Genomic DNA, 24,184 nt, shown 5'->3' with positions numbered 1-24,184 from the left:
ATATATATATATTTTTTAAATCTTAGGCTGCTCATCCATCTCTTTTCCTATTAAGCAGATGTTGATCTATAAGAACCAGAATCTTAGATTGATTTGTTTTTCCAGGTCCTAGAAGTTTTCCACCTTTGATACGTGCAGTCTTAGCCCTATTTTTTTGAATTTTTTTTTCTAGTGGAAAAGGTTTTCTTTTCCTTTTCTGACAAGTTTCTGCCAAATATATGTTTTAGCTCTTTGTGAGTCTTACTGTAATTTATTTGTTGAAGGCCATTTGTCCCAAGGAATTTCACTCCATTTTCTTACTTCACAGTAGTGCTTAAAGCACATGACCAAGAAGGATCTAGAAAAGATTCCATTCATAAGGTATTACTAGCTCTCTCTGTATTCAGTGAAGAAATACCTATCTCTCCCCAGATATGAAAATAAACCAATTCTTAAAAACTGCTAGTAAAGTTCATTTTCTTCATCTGAGAACTAGAGAGCAAGACAGGGTCTTAGAAATACCCTAATGTAGTGTTTCAACTTCCTAAAGCCACAACTGTCAGTAAGAAATTAATTTAAAAAGCAAAACAAAACCCAAATTCACAGCCATTGAGTTTCAACTCATGGTGACCTATGTGCTACACAGAGTCGAATGGGGTCCATGAGGCTTTCTTAGCTTGTAATATTTACGGCACCAGACAACCAGGTCTTTCTTCCACAAGAAACTTACTAGAAATCCGTCATGGCTCCAAACCCACAATCTGAAAACAAATACTCTTCAAATCTAATAGACTCATTATGTAGATTAGGATACAGCTTCAGAGAAGGATTTACCACAGCCGAGATGATCCAGAGACCTTGAGAAAGGGCCTGGAGCTCTGACTTGACATCAGTGCATGACTAAGGACCCAGATAACACAAGCTGAATCTTTCTGTACCAGCACAGCCTTAAACACATCACCTATGTCTCCTTGTGTTTGTTTCTCAGTCTGTAACATATGGATAATACTATCCCCTGCCTCAAGTCAGGAGGAAAAAGAAGACGAAAGAGTCGAAGCCTGTGACTCTTGCGTTGTCTTGGAGTTTTGAATACACATAGACTGCTGAAAGACCAAGCAAATCTGGCTTGGACGTGGTGCAGCTGGTGTGCTCCTGGGAGGCAAGAACTGGATACTTGACCATCCATACCTTGGACATATTAAAGGGCCAGTTGTTGGAAAATTAGACCAGCAAAGGAGAGGAAGATCCTCAACAAGCTGGATTGATAAAGAGTGTCAGCTTAAGCACAGAAAAAACTGTGAAGACAGTGAGGGACAGGGCAAGTTTTCCTGTGCAAGGTCACTGTGTGCTGGAATCAACGTGAGGGAGACGTGGCTAATTCCAACTCTGCTACTCTATGATAGAGTCGAACTCCCCAGTGAGTTTTCCAAGGTTTCAAATCTTTCTCCTGTCCTTGGTAGATTTGAACTATTGACTTTGTGGTTAAGAATTGAGTACTGTAATCACTACCTGACCAGGACTCCTACAAAGTAGTCAAAAGTTAATGTTCTAATTGTCAAGTGGGTGCCAACTCACAACTGAGCTTCCATCGGGTTTTCAAGGCTGTGAAGCGTGGGAAGGGATTACCCACCTTTCTTCCACAAAGCCCACGGTGAATTCAAATTACCAAAGAGACCAGGCTTTTGGCTCAGAGGCACAACTAAATGGTGGGAAGATTAAATGGGATTTGCCAATTCCAGAGGCCAGTAACTGACTTGTATTAATTTCATTTTTTTACTCACCTGTATATTTTATTGTATTAATTTTAATTTATTATTAATTTCACCACAAGGAAAGTTAACTGTGTAATATTATAGAATCCCAAATCCTATCCCCACACCCACCCAAGAAAATGACATGAGAAACAAAATCCAGCTTTTTGGATTGTTGTTGTTGTTAGGTTGGATTACAGCATCTTAATTTTTTAATATATGCTTTTTCTTGAGACACCTTTTCTATCCATACTCAAAACTCAGGATATTTTCTAAACCTTATTTTCAGGAGTTTGCTATGTTGCTTGGAATAATCCTTAAGATTTGAGACCAAAGAGGAATCAGGGTTAAAAGTGTTACCACTTGGGTATATTTTGTAATGTTGTTAAGTGCCGTCAAGTCATAGCGACCCTATGAACGGAAGACCTGAACACTTTATAACTTTCATCGTTTCTCCACGTTCATAAAGTTTCTGGAGGCAAGCTATTTCGAAAGTGGATGCCACTCCTGCTTCCAAGCTTGTTTTAATCTGGGAGCTCCTATATATTTTGTAATAGAATTGTTTTTATTTTAAAAATTTTTATATTATATAATTAATATAATTGTAAGATATGATACAATTGCTATTCTTTTTCTTATCTCTCTCTTATTGTCGGTGAATGATAACTGATTCATAGCAGACCCTTCAGTGGACAGCCAGAGGTTGTGCACTGCACAGGATAAGTTTTCTTATCTTTCTCCTTTGGAGCTGCTGGTGGATTTGAACCACCTGCCTTTAGGTTGGCAGCCCAACTCCCTACTTACTAACTAGGCCACCAAATTCCCTGATTTTTTTCTGACAAGAAACATATTTTCTTTTTCTTCCTCTATTTGAACTTCTCCGTGGGCAAGCTGCCCTCACCTAATGTCAAAATTTCTTGCAATATGAAAGTTAAATTATGGGGTGAGATAATAAAAATAAATGCAATGACAGGAAATTAGTAGGCCTTAGTAGGCAGTGGCATTCCACACCTGGTAGAACAGACCACACTGATGTGATTTGAGGTGAGCTTAACCGCTGTTTGAAAATAGCATTTGCTCAGAAGAAGCAGATGAATGGAGTGCCGTGAGGTTGTTTAAGGGGGAAATGAAATCTAGACCTTTAGATCCCACATTTTGATCTCCTTGTTCTTCTGGTTGAGATGCCTTGTTGGAGGAACTGGAGAACTCCACCCTCGAGGACAGTGAGGACTATTCCAGCTCAGCCTTGCTTCCGCAGGACCAGCATTCCAGAAAGGAGACCACGCTTGCCAAGACGTCACAGGTTCTGACCTCTGAGGATGACTCAACTCCCTTGCAGGTAACTTTTCCATTATTGTAGCACCTTGAATATAGATGTTTAAGTGCACGTCTCAAAAATACTTATATCTAAGGGAACTAACTCGGTCTTATAAAGACAAACAATGTGTAAGACCGTTATTGGAAAACAAGTATGAGGATCCAAAGTGGGGCGCAGGGCCAGAGGGGTGAGGATGGGCTGTGAAGAGTGTGTGGCGCTTAATCAGTGGGTCACACAATTTGATGGGTGGAGGGAGGGGTGGTAAAGGGAAGGTGAAAGATCTGGCGTGAAAAACAATGTACAGGAACTTTGTAAGTAAGCCAGTATTAAACAATAAAACAAACAAAGTACTTCTATCTCACGTAAAATGAGATTAAATGAAAATTCTATATTTAAGGAAGAGAAAACACCTCTCAATGATAATTTAAAGATTGAGTTTTTTGGAAGCAATCTCCCACCCCCAAAACCTCAAATCCACTACCCTTGAGTTGATCCCATCTCATGGCAACCCTATTGGTGGTGGTTGTTGTTGTTGTGGTTGTTGTTATGTGCCACTGAGTTGCTTGTGACTCATAGCGACCCTATGTACAAGAGTTCTAAACTCCTTTCTATTCTGTGCCAACCTAGCCATCTCAAATGCACTCATTCCCACCACTCCACTCACAGAATTGATCCAACTCATCAAGGGTCTTCCTCTCCTTCGCCACCCCTCCACTCTGCCACACATGATGTCCCTCTCCAAGCACCAGTCCCTCCTTGCAACATGCCCAAAGTAGTAGAAATGCACCCTAAGATTTCTAAAGCGGTATGTCTTTACAGAAGAGCACTGCTTCTGAGGGCTCCAAGTGCTGACTTTCTAGTTAGCAACTCAACACTTAATCACCACACACCACCAACCCTTCTCTATTTTTTGAAAGAGAGAGGAGAATTGAAAAAAATTGTCAAAGAAGTATAAACTTTTGAGAAGTACATTTTTCTGAGAGACATTGGACTCACAGCCAACACCTTTGGTACCAGCGTCAGGAGATCAGGAGACATACTGCTTTGGGCAAGCTGTCAGGGACTTCTCCAAAATACCAAAAACAATGATGTCAGTTTGAGGCATGGTCTTTTCTATTACTTGCAACCAGAATGGTCCTTGGAGGCAAAGATCACAAAGCTTTCTCTCATATACTGTGGATATGTTGCTAGGAGAGACTGTTCTTTGGAGAAGGACATCATGTTTGGAAAGGCACTAAAAAGTGATAATGTCAGTTTAAAAATTAATTCAAGCCTGATTCAAGCCAGGTAATTTCATTACTTGCTATGCATCTGAAAGTTGAACAATGAATAAGGATAAAATAGGGATAACAGATGAAGAATTGATGTCTTTGAGATGTGTTGGAGAAGAGTGCTGAATATGCCATTGATTGGTAAAAGAACAAACAAGATTTGTCTTGGAAAAGGTGCAGTCAGAGTGCTTCTTGAAGGGAAGGATGGTGAAGCTTTGTTTCTCGTTCTTTGCACATGTTGCTAAGAAAGGCTCTTCCTTGGAAAGGGAGATCATGCTTGGAAAGGTGGATAATCCACAAAAGAGAGGAAGATACCCCCCCCACCCCAACAAGGTGGATAGGAACTGTGACTACAACAGGGAGCTCAAGTGTATCAGAGATACAGGATAGGACAGGATTCAGAGCTGCTGTTCATAGGGTCCCTATTCGTTACACTTGACTCATAAACATTTAACAACACATCATGTACCACTGAGTCAGAACCGATTTATAGCTGGCCCTCCAGTCAGTTTTCAGAGGCGATAAATCACACAGGAGGAGACTGCACATCTTTCTTCCATGAAGCAGCCAGTGGATTCAAACCATGTACCTTTGGGTTGGCAATGTAACCCCTTACCACCAGCGCTTCTAAGGAAGGAGTGGTAGTGAGCAGAAGAGAGCCTCATCCATTTGGGATATCTTGATGTTGTCTATGCAACAGAGATGCTATTGCAGCTTGGTTAGAACTGCACTCAATAAGGGGAGAGGTCATCTGGGGAGGCCTTTTTGGGGTGACTATCTGGGGTCACTACCTTCCAGGCTTTATTTTCTGCTGATACATTAGGAAAGGACATTTTTAGTATACACAGATATGGTGAAGCTCTAATGAACCAAGTCACATGAACTGAACTCATGAGCAATGATGTGTGAGAACAGTGACACTTTGCAGGGAAAATTGATTTTCCATTCCATAATTGATACATGTTATGTTTCATGACACTGATTACAATTCTCATATTCTTCTTCCTTCCTTTCATTTCCCATCTTCCTTTCCAATCCATTCCTGCTTTCTGAGATTGTTTACTAATAGCATTTGACTGGAAATGCAACACCAAGACAAAATCCAAAATACATGTTTCATTTTCTCAAGAAAGTTGGTGATGAATTTAGTCCAAGTTTAATTAAATTCCTCTAACTAGTACAAAATGTCAACTCTGGGAGCAATATCATCGTCCCTTTGGATCTCTGAAGACACAAATATGCTGATGTCATATTTGTGCTTAATTTTCCACTTCAAAAGTTAATACTTAGGGGGCTCTGACAGCTTAGTGGCAAGAAGCTGCACTGCAATCCCAAAGGCGTGTGGTTCGAATTCACTGGTTGTTCAGCTGGAGAAGGAGGGGCAATCATCTCCTGTGCCAGTTGGATCCGACTAGACAGCACACAACAACAACAAGTTAATACATAGTCTAAGAAGAAGGCACCCTGACGTGGCACTCAGCTTCTGTAACTGCCGGAGGGGGTTTACACATTTTTGCAAACATGCCTTTTCATTTGGCCCAAACCACTCACCTAATATGGTGGTGTTTCAATGCCGAATTTTCTGGTAATTGAAAATATAGGGAGTTGGAGATGATTAATGAGTTAATTCCCTCTGCAACAGCTAAATGCAGTCACTTTGATCTCAGTGCCACCAGAAGCATTAGTTAGAAAATATTTTCATTCCAAACTGGAAAAGGGTGGTGAGAATGGGGAATAGAGGAGAACCTGAAGCATATGATCACTGTCATTGAAGTGAAACATGGAGAAATTATTGAGACAGTGTTTTTTTATTATGTATATTCTCAGCACAATGTACTTGTAAGTGGGTTTAGTATTCACAAAATTCATGACTGTAATAAAATATAGTGCCATATTGTAGCAATTAAAATATAGCTTTAATTTAGGTTGAATTAATTTAAAAAATCAATTGAGAATCTTTAGTCATATACTGAATAAATTAGTCTGACTATTCAACTTTTGAAGCTTTCAGCAAGTTACAACTGTGGTGTATGATTTTATTTTTCCTACTAAAGTCAGGAAGGAAGGAAACAATTTTTTTTTAAAAGATGAACTCTTGAATAGTCCAATTCTGTAATTCAAATCATGCTTTGGAAAATTTTTTACTTTGATTGGACTTTTAATTTTTATTGCATAAATTGATATTTTCCAACAGGATGGAATGAAATGATGAATGCCTGCAATTTTGCAGTGCCTAAATTTCATGAAATATTAAAAAGAATCACAATTAATCGTATACAACTGTTTATTGAAGAAAGTTGCTCTGGGCTGAGACAGAAAGAAGCACCTGGGAAAATATTGATGTTGAAATATTTATACATTTTGAAGTAAAAGAATTGATAGTATGTTTCACTTAGCAGAATTTGCTCTGATTTTACATCTTTATCAGCAACCAGAGCGGATTTGTTTTCTCAATTAAAAATAATACAATCTACAAGCGTCCATAGCTTCAAGTATATTAGCCATAAAATGCACCTTTGCGGATTGAAATTTGATGAAACTACTAGGACAATAGTGAAAAATAAGAAAACATGTCTAAAGAAAAATTTCCACAGTGTAGTATTAGATAAGGCAATCGTGAATAATCTTTTGGTTTTTGTTGTTGTTATGTGCTGATGAGTTTTCTGTGACTCCTAGCGACCCTATGTACAACAGCCCCAACTCCTGCTATATATTCTATGCCAATCTTATTGTCTCTGACACACCTTCCCCCATTACTATGCTATTTTAAAATTTTCAGATCCTCAATAGAAAAAGTTTCCTTTTCCCCCCCAGTATTTATAATGAGGTGTCATTTTGAAATATTTTAGAAAAATTGTGTCTTAACAATGAGAACGGATAAAATTGTTTAAAAGGTCCATCAACATGGTACACCAAATTTTTGATCAATAAATACAGAATAACCAAGTCTGTTGCCACTGAGTTGATTCCAACTCATGGAAACCGTATCTGATAGAGTGAACCACTTCACTGCATGTTCTTGGCCGTAATCTTTCTAGATGCAGAGACTACCACGCTGTTCTACAGCACAGAACCACTGGGCAAATGCAAAGGGCGATCTTTAGGTTTGCATCTGAGAGTCAAGAGATTGTATCACCCAGGAGCCCTTGGTCAATGAACACATACTTCAAGAATTTATTCTTGTTACTTGGTACCTTCAAGTTGATTGTGACTCATCATGATCCAGCACAGGGTAGAAGAGATGTTCAATGCTCTATCTTTCCACAAACAGATTGCCAGCCAGCCCTTTCTTCCAAAGGCACTTCTGGGCAAGTTAGAACCATCAGTCTTTCAGTTAGTACGCAGTGCAGGGCTTAACCATTTGTGCCACCCAGAGAGTCTTTTATATATTTTTTTTAAATTTTAATGAACGTTTATAGAAACTTAGGGTTTCCAGTCATTCATTGTTGTACTTTTCTCCCTGCCCAAACCCACTCCCCCAATTTACTCCCAGAGAGTCTTTTCAAATGTATTTCATCATTTTTAGTACCCTCCTTTGCTCTCAGTTTGGACAATACATGATGTGATCAACATAACTACAATGGGCCTGGCCTATTAATTCTCTGCCCTGTCTCATTGGTTCGCTCGGCTCTGGCCTCCATGCTGTTCTGTAGACACTCCAGGGTGCTCTGGCCGCTGTGTTAGCTACCTGGACTAAAAGGCCCCCACATAGCTGCATATTTCCCTCACTTCTCATAAGTTCTTGTTCTCTCTGAAGACATCTTTGATCATCATGTTGCTATTTGCTATCTTTCTCCTATTTCCTATCTCTTGCACTGGTGGCCTAGTGGCAAGAAGCTATGCTCCAATCCTGAAGGCATGTGGCTTGAGGCCACCAGCTGATTCATGGGAGAAGGAGGGGCAGTCTCCTCTTGTGTAATTAACTGCCTCTGAAAGCCCAGCTGTGGACACAGAAAACAATGATTAACATTATGAAGAATGGGAACCCCAGAATTTAATTGTATTCATGTGAAATCTATACATATACCAAGAATCTGTTGTCTGAATGGAGCAAAGGACACTGCATGGTTTAAAATCAGAAAGACTGTGAACCAGGGATGCATCCTTTCTCCATACCTATTCAATCTGTATCCTGAGCAAGTAATTTGTGAAGGAAATATAGAGGAATGTGGCATCAGGATTAGAGAAAGAGTCCTCAGCAACCTGCATTATGGAGATGACACAACTTTGTTTGCTGAAAGTGAGGAGAACTTGAAATGCAGAAGATCAAGGATTACGGCCTTCAATATGGATTACATCACCATATCAGGAAGACAAAACTCCTTACCAACAACATGATAGAAGGAGGAAGGACTGAAGTTGTCAATGCTTTAATCTTACTTGCATCAACAGTCAACATCCTTGGTACCAGCAGTTAGTAGATCAGGAGATACTTCTCCAAAATACTGGAGAGTAATGATGCGAGTTTGAAGACTAAAGTGTACCTGATTCAAGCCATGGTCTTTTCTGTCACTTGCTGTGCTGCTGAGAGGGGGATAAAGAACAAGGATGACAGAAGAATTAATTGATGCCCTTGAGCTGTGGTGTTAGAGAAGAAGATTTAATATCACATGGACTGCCAAGAGAACACACAGATATGTCTTGGAGAAGGTGCAACCAGAGTGCTCCTTGGAGGCAGGGATGGCAAAGCTCTGTCTGTCACACTTTGGACATGTTGCTAAGGGAAGGTATTCCTTGGAAGGGGACACTCTGCTTGGAAAAGTGGAAGGACAGTGAAAGACAGAAAGACCCCCAACGAGGTAGATTGATATAGTGACTGCAGCAATGGTCTCAAGTGTGTCAGAGATGATGAAAATGGCACAGGATTGAGAGGACAGGGTTCAGGTCTGTTGTTCATAGGGTTTCTCTGAGTCATGCTCAACTCAACAGCACCTAACAACATGGTTTAGTGTGTAACATGTTGGCCTGCTAACCTAAAGGTCATAAGTTTGAGTCCACCAAATGCTATGCAGAAATGAAGATAGGCTGTCTCCTCCCAGAGTCATGATGAGTTAGAAATGACTCAAGGCTGGTGGCTTTGGGTTCCATTGGATTCCTTGATTAATTGCACATATTAATCTACTCATTTTCTGTCTTTCATCACTAATGCACAGGTATCCATAGAGATAATTTTTATTTCTTTGCTTTGTTTTGGTTCTTGACCGTTGCATTCTCACGTCTAGCACAAGACAATCATTCAATCAGTATTTGTCCAGTGAATAAATGAACTGATGGCCAATCACCCATTGTTACACATTACATTATGCTTTATAATCCATGCATTGTTTTGGTGTGCTGAATCCAATCACCTTGTGGTCTTAGCCTGGGTAGCCCTCTGTGTAGTTCAAGGGCTTTTGCTCTGACCCCTACATATAGGTTGTTTGACGGTTCCTGTCTGAGCCTGGTCTGCTTCCCTATTTCAATGCTCTCTGGGTTGGGATAGTTGGGCACACTATTATTCATTCACTTGCCAACTACTCTATTCTATTTAGAATTTGAACTTTCACTGTAGAATAACTGGTATTCCTCTGCCATATCAAAAGATATGCCAACTAGCAGTCCCCTTTGGGGCTTGAAACCATCCTTTAACTCTACAAAAGCACTGATTCTTGTAACAGAAACTCATTCTTTGTTCTTCCCTGTGACTTGTATGTCTTAGGCGCAGCTGGTGTATACTACCAATGTCCAGGAGCCTAATGTGTACAGGTACTTTTCTTTTTTATCAATCCTTTAAGAATTAAGTTTTTTTTTAAAAAAAAAAAAATTAAGTTTTTAGATAATTGTTAGCATCTCATGTCTGGTCAGTAATGTGCTTTGTGATAATTTATTATTAGAACTTCCACCACCCCCTCCTCTTTCCGCAATCCTTGAGCGGAGCTGGGCCTCTGCCAAGCTGACCTGGCACCAGCTCAAGGTGCCTGGCTTTGAGGTCTGCTGTTAAGGCTGCTGGGTCCTGCCATTTCCTCCACCACCTGAAAAAGTATCAACAACCTGGGAATCACCACAGGTGGTTTGGCCTTGCTCTTTTAACTATTATGTTCCATTTTGCAGAAGGGGAAACACACCTGGAGAAACTGAAGATTTCAACACTGTCAGGGCAAGGATCAGGGCTGGAAAGAGACAGTGGGTCATTGTGGCAGATTAACGAATGTGTACTCCTTCAAATGTGTGTGCGGACTTTCCTTATCTGCTCAAACCCTGTTTAGTGGATGAGATGACTTCCCATCAGTAAAGTGAAATATTCAAACAGATTCCTTATTAAATCAGTCCTATAGGCCAAAGCAGAACCAACAGTCTGCAAAATTAAAGAGCTTCATTTCTCTTTCTTTTCTCAATTACAACATGAAGTTTTTAAAAAATGTCCCAGAAAACTTTCTGTGAAACAAGGGGTTTAATACATAATACAGACTTGATCTTAGGAAAGACTCTCAAACCCATGTAGGCTCTCTCTGGCTCACAGGGGCCCTATAGGATGGAATAGAATTGCTCAAGGGGTTTCTGAAGCGGAGACTTTTATGGAAGCAGATGGCCACCTCTTTTTCCTGTAACGTGGCTGGTGGGTTTGAATCACCACTTTTGGTTGGCCTCAGAGAGCCTCCACCACAGCTCCAAAAGAAGTATTATGCCAGGCCTTGTTTGGTTTCCCCATTGGAACAAAGAGCACGTAGGCACGATGTGAAAGGACTAAAGCACTAGCTCTTCAAACTTTCCACTGGAGGATGTTTTCTCCCTTGATCGCAGTGAGGCGATTTTATTCAGACATATATTTATTCCAGCTCCAGGAAGCCACTTAGAGAGCATGCTTCTGTTTCCCCTGATATCTCAATCCACACACACACACACACACACACACACACACGTGCACACACACATCAAAACAACAACAAATGAAACTGACACACAATAGGCACTTGGTAAACATGATTTCTTAAACTTTTGGAAACAGAGACGCTGCTGGCTTCGTCTCTAGGGAGTTGCACTGCTGACCTGACAGCGGCTCCTCTCTGGCAATTCAAGTCTGCCCATGACTCCTTGAGACAAATATGGGCAACCTCCTCCCCTGCTATCTACATACACACAAGGAAACTCCCCAGGAGGACAGTCAGCTACGAGGCTGGCTGTGCTCCATGACAATGCCTTTGAAAGGGATTTTGGAGAAGATTTTGATAAAAATACAAATGAGCACAGAAAATTCAATCATGTAAATATGCCTTTCCAATAGCCGTTTTTCCTGTGTATCTAGAATTATGACCAATACCAGTACTATTGCCAATGTTCATGCTAACATTCATCTGCCTTCCCCTTTGCCTGGAACTATGAATCCTTAGCTATTTCCCATCAGACCTATTCCTCTTTCTCCCCTCACTCTTATTTTTATTCTGAGGGATAGAAGGGGTTGATCCCTGAAAGTTGGATTTTCCAGAGACTAGAAGGTAAGAGTTTGGAAACTAGAGTTTTTCCTTTGTTAGTCTCTCTGTTTCTACATCAGTGTCAGTAGCAATAGTGTCTGTTATTGGAACACATGATTCTTCCATCTCCCACCAGAAAAACCAGTCTTGGAGAGAGGAGTACGAGTGGAAAAAGCAGTTTTATGATACATGCTAGCAGGCCTTTTGTTCATAGGGTCGCTAAGAGTCATGCTCAGCTCGAAGGTAATCAACAACAACAATAGAAGAGACAGGGGGTATGAACACTCCAAATCTATCTCAGTAAGTGAAGGTCCTGAGGAGCTATTAACAGGCTAAGTTAAGGGCATGGGGATGTTGTTGCTGTTGTTGTTATTTGCCTTGAATTGCCTGCAGTTCATGGTGACTGTAGCGACCCTAAATGCCATCAAGTCTGCTATGACTGATAGAGACCCTGTGAACAAGAGATCCAACCCACGTCTTATGCTGCGTCATCCGACCTCATGATCTCAGTCATGCTCAAGCCCAGTGTAGTAATAATCACTGCATTGAAACATCTCATTAAGGACCCTCTTCTCTCTCTCTGACCCTCTGCCTTACCCAGCCTGAGGTCTCTATTCTAGGACTGGTTCCTCCTGAAAGTATGCCCAGAGGAAATGAGATGAAGTCTCACCATCCTTGCCTCCAGGGAGCATCCTGATTATACTTTCTTCAAGGCAGATTTATTTGTCCTTTTAGCAGTCTCTGGTATATTTAATACTTCTCTCTCTGAGACCACAATTCAGAGGCAGCAATTCTCATTCTATCATCCTTATTCATTGCCCAATTTTCAGAAGCATGGGAAGCAGTTGAAAATACCGTAGCTTAGATCAGGTGCACCTTAGTCTTGAAACTGACATCGTTGCTTTTTAGAACTTGGGAGAAGTCCTTGATAGCAGATTTCCCTAATACAACATGCCTTTTAAATCCTTGACTGCTGCTACCATGGGTGTTAATTGTGCATCCTAGTAAAATGAAATTGTTGATAATGTCAATCTTTTCTCCATATGTCATGACCTTGCCTGTTGGTCCAGTGGTGAGCATTTTTGTTTTCTTGATGTAAATTGTTCGCTTGAGATGTAATAATACCTGTTGAAGACTGTAATATTAAAGAAAACCCCTAGGCAGCAGTTTTAGCACATGGATGTGAGGTTTCTAAAAAGCTGTGGCCATTTTGAGTCTCCCTGGAAGAACTGTTTGCATCAAGTCCAGGATCCTCATATCTTTATCTTTTTCCTTTTATATAGTACCAAATAATCAATTTTTCTTGGCTTTTTGCAACACTGTAATAGTTAATGATTTGTGTTGGGTTTTTTGTTTGTTTTTCACCTATAACACTCCAATTTAAAAAAAGAACAAAATTTTAAAAATCCACAGCTGTTTAGTCTATTTTAACTCATGGACCATTCGGGACAGAATAGAACTTCCCAACAGGGTCTCCAGAAAGGGGCCCAGGTGGCAGAGCATATTACTTGTTGGGTTGCTAACAGAAAGGTCAGTGGTTCAAATCCTCCAGCTACTCTGAGATGAAGCAGTCCATGTCATTAAGGTTTCCAGCCTCAGGAACCTGATGGTAGGCCCCCATGAGCTGGAATCCACTTAAAGGCAATGTGTTAGCTTTTGTTCATTTAATATTTACAGAGACAACTACTGCTTCTTTCTCTTTCACTTTGTACCACAGCCCATTTGGCTAACAGCTGGACTCTTTATCACTGAGATGCCAAAGGGCCTTTCTTGGCCCCTAAGCTCTGGCATTTCTAACTCACCTGTGTTCTTTTGGCCTACAGGAAGTAATGACTCCCTTCCATGGCTAATCTCTGGAGTGTCTCCTGTTCTTTTGTTTCACTTTTTAGCAATCTTACAACTTGTGTAATCAAGTTTCTGTATAAAATTTTCCATTTGCTCATATGATTGATATTTTCCTGGCTAATTTACTGAAACCATTATATAGACCTGTGCAGGAAAGAGATATGAAGTCCAGGTGACTGCGCAAGTTAAGTTTGTAATAAAACCACAGTCAAACAAAATGGATCCTGACATTTAGGGACGTGGCCTTAATTGCACAGCGAACTTGAAGGCTCGCCTTTTGAGACCACCAGTTGTTCCATGGAAGAAGGATTGGCAATCTCCTCTTGTGAAAACACACCAGAGGGTGGGCTCTGAGTCTACAGTACATAACAACCACAATGATAGGACAGCATAGGATTTGCCCGTATGGTTTCCAAGGCTGAGTGTCTTTATGGAAGCAACTGCCAATCTCTCTCTCTCAATGCAGTTGATGAGTTCAAACTGCATACCTTGTGGTTAAAATTGCCACCAGGGCTCCTTAAATATGTAATAAGCAAAAACTCCATTATTGTGGAATTGATGCTGACTCATAGAGACCCTCCTTCAGGTTTCTGTAGTTGTAAACCTTCTTTTTTTTTTTATGGTGAGAAAAATTTGTATTTAGAATTAGCCAGCTGGACTCAGTTTAGATGATCCCGATTTTGTTGGCAACATTCAAAGCATCATAATCAGGAGCAAGTGGAACATAGGCCTTCTTCTCTCCATCAGGCCTAATCAAAGTGTTGACCTTGGCCACATCAATGTCATAGAGCTTCTTTACAGCTTGTTTGATTTGGTGCTTGTTGGCCTTGACATCCACAGTGAGCACAAGTGTGTTGTTACCTTCTGTCTTTTTCATGGCTGAAAAGGGGAAGTTTGATGATGGCAGAGTGGTCAAGCTTGTTTCTCCTGGGGTCGCTCTCCTGGGGGTATTTGAGCTGCCTTCAAAGTCTCAGCATCTTAGGCCGCTGGAAGGTGGGTGATGTGCGGATCTTCTTTTTTTTGTGGCTGTGGATGCCCTTCAGGACACCTTCTCAGCCTTTAATGTCTTTGCTTTGGCTTCAGTTTTGGGAGGGGCAGGGGCTTCCTTCTTCGCTTTCGGCACCATCTTCATTGCTGTAGTTGTAAATCTTAATGAGCAGAGACTATCCACCTTTCTCCTAGGGAAAAACTGGTGGATTCAAAGAGCTTTCAGACAGCACCACAATAAATATCACACCACACCCCCAGAACTCCTTACAAGTATGTTATCAACTTGTACCTGGAAAGTGATGCTCAAAGTATGTGAGATGGAGCTTCAAAATCCCAGCCTCCAAGGAGAAATTTGGTTTCACCCTCTCTAAGAAAGACCTGTTTGCTCTCTTGGTGGTCCACAGTATGTTCAAGACTCTTCTCCAGCACCACAATTCCAAAGCATTGATTCTTCTTCTGTCATCCTTAGTCACTGTCCAGCTCTCTGATGCATAGCAAGTAATTGCAAAGACCGTGGCCCGAATCAGGTGCACCTTATTGCAGCCGCAAGTGAATAATAAGTTATAAAAGCCCCCTTTACATAAACCAAAATAGTAATTTTTGTGAGAACAGTGATGAACGAGTCATACAAAATATCAGAGGAATACGTGGAGGCAAAACATCCATAATAAAACTTCCACAATAAAGTCCCTACTTGAGAAGTCTGGGTCCTTTAAATGCACCTCTTGTGATTCATATGATTAAAACCTCTGAGTGATGGACTCCTTTGTTGGTGATGACATAGGAAGGCACCTTTCCAATCCATTTTCCCCCTGTGCTTTTTTGCAAACCTGGAAGCCCTTTGCCATTGAGTCTGTATGGCGAGGACTCTACAGGGCAGGCTAGAAAGCTGCAAATCTTACACAGGCAAATTTGACTATGACCCTAAGCTTATAAAAGATGTCTGAGCAAGGGGGCTAAAAGACTCAACATACACAGCTGTTGCAATTGCCTTAAATTTATAAACTTTAACTAAGCTCTTGCTTAGATAAGACTGCAATATCTTTCTCCTGCAGAGAAGCAGGTGTGTCCAGATCACCAAATTTTCACTTACCAAACACTTAACTCTCTCTCTCTCCCCTCGTTTCTCCTGTCCTTCTATCCTTCCTTCCTTCCTTCCTTCCTTCCTTCCTTCCTTCCTTCCTTCCTTCCTTCCTTCCTTCCTTCCTTTAAAATGAATTACATTAATGCTTTCCCTTATACTGAACCACCCTTGAATGTCTGAGATAGGCCCTATCTAGCTAGGTATAATTTTTAAAGATACATTTCTGCTCTGTTTTTAGGTCGCTTTCCACACACATGCACTTTTGTCTCTTTCGTCTTGGTACCTGGGATACTGCTAGATTCATAGTAGGAGTTGGGTAATTCTAGATACTGTAACTAGTTTACCTTTTTGATAGTCTCTTATTTTATTGATTTATGCTCTTTTTAATAAAAAAGGAAGTTCTGGTGGCACGTTGTTGTTATTAGGGGCAGTGAAGTTGAGTATGACTCATAGAGACCCTATGAGCCACAGATCTGAAGCCCGCCCTGTTCCACACTATCCTCACAATCTCTGACACACTCAAGCCCATTGCTGCAGTCACTGTGTCAATCCACCTGGCTGAGGGTCTTCCTCTCCTTTACGGACCCTCCACCTTTCCAAGCATCATGTCTCTCTTTTAGGAATAACCTCTCCTAGCAACACACCCAAAGTATGTGAGATAAAGCTTCATCATCTTTGCCCCTGAGGAGGGTGCTGGTGCCATAGTGTGAAGGAAGTTACACTGCTAACCCAAAGGTGGCCACGCCTTTCTGGTGGTTCAAATCCACCTGCTGCCCCTGGGGAGAAAGACGAGCAATCACCTCCTATGTGATTTACAGTCTCTGAAACCCCACTGCAGGGTCAGCTGTGCAACCAATGGCGGGGGGGGGGGGGGAGAGAAAATGAATTTACACTTTTCTCTCTTCTGTTTAGTCAAATGAGATGCTTTTGTTTTTTAAGATTCCTGACTTGGAAGCTGTGTTTATTTAGTAATTTTTATTTTTCAATAATTACACTTATGTCTCTGTATGTATTCCTTCCAAAGGCATTTAGCCTTCAATCTGAGGGGTGTGTATGAGTAGTGTTATCACTATCTCTAAATCGTCTGAAATCTTTTTTCCCCCTTTCATTCAATAGTTCTAGTTTAGAATATAATATTCCTAATTTATAATATAGTATTTATAGAATAATAAAAATATTACTTTTTAAAAGTAACTGGATTGATTTTTTTTTTCAGTGGTTATTTTGTACTTTTATTTGCTGATAACTAAGAGTTTGGCCTAGATAATTTACTTTCTGTAATTTATTAATGTTTATTTGTATTCTCAGGGTAAATGTTTCTAGTTGTTGCACAAGTATTTCAGTAAAATCCGTGATTGATTTTTTTGCATCTAAAGTGTTATTTATCAGTAATTTATTCGCAATTATATGTATATAAAGCCAAGATCATGTTCATTATCTAAATTTTCTATCTTAGGGGTCTACAGAGTCCTTCAGAAAAGCGTTTTTTGTTGTTATGTCCTGTTGAGTCAGCATTGTGTCACAGCTGACACACGAGTGAGTTTTCGGAGGCCGTAACTCACCAGTTGTCTTTCTCCTGAAAATCACCAGGAGATGGCCTGTCTTTCTCCTGAGGAACAGCCTGTAGATTCAAACCACATGCCTTTGGGTTGGCAGTGCAATGACTTCCCACTAAATCAACAGAGAGAACATATGCTCTGTGGGCCAAGGAGTCTCTGTCACAACTCTGCTTTGCAGGAAGCAGATGTGGATTACCTACAAATAAATGAGTGTGGCTGGATTTGGCCCAGGGCCTTCCAGTTGCCGATGCCCACTCAGTCAGTGTTCTAACTTACCTGTTGTCTTTGATCTGACTGTAACAGAGCAAAGACATAGTATTTCATAATAATAACTAGAAAATGATATTAAAATGAAAAATACAGGGCCATGGTCTTAAAGCTCCAAGGCCTCTTTGTATCTAGTTGCTAGGGAGAAGGGTTTATCCATTACCTGGATAACTCCTTCCTCTATGAGAACAGTGTCAGGTTTTGATGTGACCAGAGAGAGAAATGAAGACAAAAGGCAGAGAGAACTTGTTCTGGTACTCTGGGAGCTCTACTGGCCTAGTGGGAAGAAGCTGCACTGCAATACTGAAGGCATGTGGTTCAAATTCACCACCTGGTGTGTAGGAGGATGGATAATCTCCTCGTTTGTAATCAACTGCCTCTAAAAACATACTGGAGGGTCGGCTATGAGTTGGTTCCAACTCGATCGTACATACCACCACCACCAACACAACGCCTATTTAAAAGACATTGTATCTGGTTTTAGATAAAAAATCTGAGGGGGCAAAACATTTGTGTTTTTGCTATTTGACTTGTGACTTGGCATTTGAATTTTTAATTAATATGATCTGTTGTTTTCTCCTCTAGTGAGATCCAAGAACCTCCGAAATCTCAAGCACTTCCTAAAACCTCAGCAGCAGCCCAGCTGGATGAGCTCATGGCGCACCTGTGTGAAATGCAGGCCAAGGTGAGCACAGTCCCAAACACTGGGTCCTCCAGGGCCCAGCACAGCTGTGGTTTATCTTTCCGGAATCAGCCAGCTCAACAGAAGAATCCTTCCATGTTGTCATTTCATTTCCCCAAACTAGCTACAACCCACTGTGCGAGCTTAACTTTGTGCTGTGTATTATCTAGACACAAAAGGTAATATGAGACAAGCCCCAGTCTCAAAGCGCTTGGAGTGTGTTTGGTAAAAACAAGGCTTGTGTTTCTGCAACACTTATAGACTAAAAAGCAAATGCTTTACAAAAATATGTGGAAAAATAATACAGATGTTAAGGGGCTGTGAAGATTTTATAGAGAGGTGGAACTACACTTGGGGTGAATTCTGAAGGATGGGTTGGTTGGGATGTAAAGAAGTGGAAGGGGTGGTCCTTTATTTGGGATGAATCCTGTGATCATAGACAACAAAGGCCAGGTGATTTGTGGACGGGCTGTGAGAGAGACCGGCCCAACAGGGCAGAGAACACCAGTGGGCAAGCCGAGACAGGCCAAGGGAGATCAAAGGGTGGCTCTGAAAGAATGAGGCGTCCTAAGCCCCATATGGAGATGAAACCTGCCTCCTTTGTGCTAACCTCAAGAGAACGAATGTCAAGCTCACGTGGTCTGGCAGGGAATGCAAATCAGATCAAGTAGCTTAAGGATTTATTAAGGGAGATGGATCCTAGGATGCTTAGACTAGTTGTTGTTGTCAGATGCTGTTGAGTCGACAACAACTCACAGGGACCTGATGAAAAACAGATCTGAACCTCACTGTCTTAGAATAAAGGACTTCTAAATCCGGAATATTTGATAAACACAGAGGAAGTGGCCGTGAGATCATTTCATGGCGGTGTTTAAAAATGTGCACCACTGGGAAAGGCAGGGAACTTATCTTTATAGCCCATCTTTGAACTTCCATTATCTATTGCAGATCTTGGCACATACTAAAACAACCCTATTAAAATGAATAAACCCCACAAACATGTTTCTATTAATGACTGATGGTCTTTGAGGAGTGAGGTCTACAATAAGCTGGATGGATTGACTCATTGAACTGAGTATCTATAAAGTTGTAAAAATCAAGGCATTTTAATTATATTTTTTAAATTGATTTAGCATTTTCCTGCTTTATTAAATTTTTTCATTAAACATGTTTTTTTTTTAAAAATATCATCTGAGTGTTCATATTGTTCAGAAATCGAAAGCACAAAAAGCATGCTGGTTTTGTGTGCCAGCAAGTTCATCCTGATTCAGAGCCACCCTACAGGAGTAGGGTTTCCGGGGCTGTGAGCTTCACGGGAAAAGGTCATCGATGTCCAGAGCCTTTGGATGAGCTCAAACTGCCAGCTTTAGGATTAGCAGTCCAGTGCTTGTCCACTGCGCCACCAGAGCTCCCATCACCTCTGTCCTCCAGCTAGCTGACCACCTCCCTCCCCTACCTAGAGGTAGTTGACGTTACCTGTTTCTTACCTATGGAGAAGCATTCTGGAGTCTACAAGCAAATGGATACAGATGCAAATGTAGAGATATTATAGCTGTACATAGTAAGGGGAGCTCTAAGTGATTTAGTGGTAAGGAATCGTGCTGCCAATGCAAAGGTACATGGTTTGAATCCACCAGTTGCTGCCTGGGATAAAGATGAGCAGTCAACTCCCCTGAAACTGACTGCCTTTGAAAAGTCATTGGAGGGTCAGCTATGGGTTGGTTCTGACTCAACCATACACAGCAACAACGTGGCTCTACTTTTTGGATTTTTCCCTTCACTTTTGTTTTCCTTCTTAATTCTGATTTCCTTGTCAGGCTTTCAAACATGAGCCTTTTGAATACTAGCCTCTTGAATGTTAGCTAATATTAGAGACAAGAAAAGAACATTCTCAGATGATGAAAGCGTCTTGAGGGGAAGTGAGCATTTTGGATTAATGAGATAATGCGAGGTTATTCCAGGCAGTACAATTAGGATATGGAGAGGCCTGAAGGCAGATAGTAACAGATCACATTCAGGAGACTTCAGGGAGCCTGGCTGGCCTTAAACAACTGAGACCTTTCACTGAGTAATGAGAGACGAGGTTGAAGAAGCAACGCGAGGGCAGTGGGCGGGAGATGTTTAATGCTTCTCTGACGAGTGCACATTTCAAGCTAAGTCTCATGCTTAGAAGGGTGGAGGGGCAGAGCAGGGGAGGAAGACCCTGGATGAGATGGATTGACACTGTAACTGGGGTAATGGGAGTATGTGTGTCAGAGTCAGACCAGCTCAGGATAGAGCAGGGTTCAGAGATGTTGTACATACTGTTGCTAGGAGTTGAAGGTGACTCAATGGCACACAACAACAACAACAACAACAATAACATATGGTAGATGGTGGCAGTAGGCAGTTAGAAAGGAATGGAGAATCAGGACATGAGCTGATGAAGGAGAAATTAGGCGTTTCTATTTTGTAACATGAAAATTTTCCTTTGAATGGCTTATAATAACTAATTATTTTGGAGTTTGAGTTTAAAACCCAACGCATTGGTAAGTTTTATCTAACTGTTTCTCCCTGTCTTCATTCTTACTATGGACGACATCGTCATTTCTGGACTGGATTGTAACTGCCTCCCTCTTAGTTCTTTGCTTTCACTTTTATTTGTGCTCACTTAATTCTCCACTCTGCTACCACAAGGCCATTATAAATAACATTCCTTCACCTTTGTGCTTGAAATGTTCCAATGGCTCCCATCACACTTGGCAGAAAACTCAAGCTTCTACCCTAAAGGGTCACAAACGTGACCTCCCTCATACTCTCAATATTTCATCCTCTGCTGTGGGCACACAATCTCACTCCCTCTTGTTCTCGCTCTATTGACCTATCTTATTTTTCTTCCAATGTGACAAAATTAATCCCTTCCTCAAAGTCTTCTCACCCCCCTCAGTTACTCTTCTTGTAAATACCCACCAATATTTCTGTGTTCGTGTTACCATGAAGATATATGCTCAAATGTCACCACCTCCGAGGAACTTTCCCATCACCTTATCTAAGTCAATATATCCCCACCCTTTTGTCATTTCAGTCTCCATAGTCAGAAAGCCAGTAGCTAACAATTTGACTGCTAAAAGGTTGATGGTTTGAATGAAACACATTTTGTACAGTAGAAAGATGTAGACCCCTGATTCATAAGGATTCTAACCTTAAGAACCACATGGGGAAGTTCTCCTTCATCACACAGGAACTGAGTCAGAATTGACTTTATGGTCATAGGTTTTGGTAGGTGGGCAAGTCACATCTCTGTGTGTGTTTAACTGTTTCTTGTCCATCACCATAGTGAATATACATTCCTGCAATGGCCAGTATAAAGATTTTCTTGTGCATGGTTCCATGCTAAATGCTTGCTTAATGCAATTATTGAGAGAAACTAGGTATTCAATGGCAGTCCTAGAAGAAATACAATCAAAAAGACTCTTGGAAACAAAAATGGAAGACTTTGATGTACTTCTTTCATAGGTACATCTTCAGGAAAGACAAATTACCAGAAAAAAACAGGACAGTGAATACAAGGGGGTAAAAAGACAATGAGCTAGACTGACATGCTAACTGGGAAATAGACTCAGTTAGACTAACAGTCACGAAGACAGAGCCAGGTAGTGTTGTATAGAATGCTGCTAGTTCAGAGTCAACTTGACGGCACCCAAGAACAAGTTCTCAATATATACCTCAGGATAAATGCATAAAACAAAGCTAAGACTAGTCATTGATTGTAAGAGCCAGAAAGAGTATTATCTTCATATGCTCAATTTTGTACAGTCAGAAAAGATTTATGTACTGAGGAAGACCAATCAGATTTTGTTCAATCTGAGGCATTTCGAATGAAATGGAGACGACCGTGTTTTTATGGGAGTTAAGATGTTGGATGCTTTAGTGCCACAGAGGAGAGTTAAGTGGTCAGACAGTGAGGTGGGCTTGCAGTGAGAAAGTCGTGTAGATTGATACAAGTATAATGGGACAGGATGCTAATCCCTTTCATGGTTTTTTTCTTGGTACCAGGTTGCAGGGAAAGCAGACATAGGCACGAAACTCTTACCAGACAAGCAGGACCCCAAAGACTCCCTAGACTCTATGCTGGGGGACTTGCAGCAGGACCTGCAGGACCTGGGAATTGCGACGGTGCCCAAGGGCCATTGTGCTTCCTGCCGGAAACCAATTGTTGGAAAGGTGCAAGTAGCCAAGATGGTTCCACAGCTGTCTATGTCTCTGTGTTTGTCTGTCTCTGTCCTGCCAAGAATTGCTTTTTCTCCTCATATTAGTTGCTATGACAATGTAGTTCTTAGCTGCCGTCAAATCTATTCCCATCCCAAGTGACCCCACATGTGCGGAGTTCCAAGCCATAGGTTTTTTTGTTTTGTTTTGTTTTGTTTTTGTGTAATCCTAATGAAAACAGATTGCCATTTTGGTAATAGTTAATTACTGACCAGTATTAGTGCTTTGGCCCTAAGCTGCATGCTTTCCGAGTATTCTGTCTCGTTCAGTGCTCATTTCATCCCTTCAGGAGAGGTCTGTTATTGTCCCCATTATAACGATAAGGAAATTGAGGGTTCAGAGATCTTAACTTTCTTCTTAAAGACCTAGTAAGAGGTGGTGGTTGTTGTTGAATACATAGAACTGACCCATAACTGACCCTCCAGAGGGTTTTCAGAGACAGGAAATTGCACAGGAAGAGATTGCTATCTCAGAGAAGAGAGCTAGAGTCGAACTGCATACCTTTACACTGGCAGCACAATTCCTTACCACTAAGATGAGATTTGAACTATGAGTCTGGCTCCTGAGTTACAGCTCTTAAGCATTCTTCTATATTGTAAGCATTTTCTTAATGTCCCTTTCCCCAAATATTCCTGTCTCCATTGATGCCAATTTTATATGAACTCACTCGCCAAAACCATGATAAAATCGTATCCTTGTGTGAGACATGAGAAGAAGGTGTTCAGAATAGCAGCCGTCACTTGGCCTGCGTGCCTTTAGGAATGCCTCCAGTGCCCGACTGTAGCTCTTACTTTATCTATGCCATCATCGTCTGCACTGTCTGTACCACCCTTGGGGGAGAGAGGCAGGTAGCCTCCAGCCCCAGGCCTTTTAGTCAGCATGGCTGCTGGACAAAGTGGGCACCCTTTTGCCACCCATGCCTGGACGGCACACTGTCTGAGGCAGAACCCAGGCGTCGACCTCCTGCGGAGCCATCCCCCTGGAATTCAGTGGGCTCAGTGGCCTCTCGGGTTGTGTGACCTGTAGGCCCTCGAGCCTCCGGTTGTTTTCCCATGGCAGCCTTATTTCATCCTCAGGTGATCCATGCTCTCGGCCAAGCCTGGCACCCGGAGCACTTCATCTGTGCTCACTGCAAAGAGGAGATTGGCTCCCGTCCCTTCTTCGAGCGGAGCGGCGTGGCTTATTGCCAGCAAGACTACCACCACCTTTTCTCTCCACGCTGTGCTTACTGTGCTGCTCCCATCCTGGACGTAAGTAGAGGCCCTGCCCCAGCCTGCTCTCATGCAGCTTGGAAGCGCTCACTCAGAGCTGGTTCGTGCTGTACGGCCCTGCAGCATCCTGATACCGCTCCATGTACCCCTTTTCCAGAAAGTGCTGACGGCGATGAACCAGACCTGGCACCCAGAGCACTTCTTCTGCTCTCACTGTGGGGAGGTGTTTGGTGAGGAAGGTAGGACCTGCTGCCTCCCATAGTCCTGGGGCTGCTTACCAGGAGACGGGTGGAGTTCTTTTCTGCAGTCTGCTGCCCCATCTGGATGGGTATCCTGGTTCCTCCACTGTCATCAAAGTGTCTGTTTTAGTGCTAAATACCTTCTCTCCCCACCTTCCCCATCAACATTTGTCATTTGTGTTTAATGGAATGTTTTGAAGAGAAAGACAGGGCTCAAATACTACGTGAGAGCTAATAAGGAAAAATTAGCAGTCCTGAGCTTTTTCCTTTTTTCCTTCCTTCCTTCCTTCCT

At 41.6% G+C, this 24,184-nt stretch overlaps 1 protein-coding gene across 1 annotated transcript in view; it reads left to right on the top strand.

The window, feature by feature from the left end:
* LPXN (leupaxin) overlaps positions 1–24,184 on the top strand; it is a 44,668-nt gene that overhangs the window by 6,118 nt on the left and 14,366 nt on the right. The window contains exons 2-7 of the mRNA XM_006900422.1: positions 2,912–3,069; positions 10,018–10,064; positions 18,098–18,197; positions 22,230–22,397; positions 23,519–23,692; positions 23,811–23,892. Coding sequence (XP_006900484.1) covers positions 2,912–3,069; positions 10,018–10,064; positions 18,098–18,197; positions 22,230–22,397; positions 23,519–23,692; positions 23,811–23,892 — 729 coding nt within the window. The remainder of the gene's footprint in view (positions 1–2,911; positions 3,070–10,017; positions 10,065–18,097; positions 18,198–22,229; positions 22,398–23,518; positions 23,693–23,810; positions 23,893–24,184) is intronic.

This window comes from Elephantulus edwardii, unplaced genomic scaffold (genome assembly GCF_000299155.1).
Source record: "Elephantulus edwardii isolate Elephantulus edwardi_28Jun2011 unplaced genomic scaffold, EleEdw1.0 scaffold00284, whole genome shotgun sequence".
NCBI lineage: Eukaryota > Metazoa > Chordata > Mammalia > Macroscelidea > Macroscelididae > Elephantulus > Elephantulus edwardii.
The sequence above is the reverse complement of the archived record's forward strand: the minus strand, read 5'-3'. Positions and strand labels throughout refer to the sequence as shown.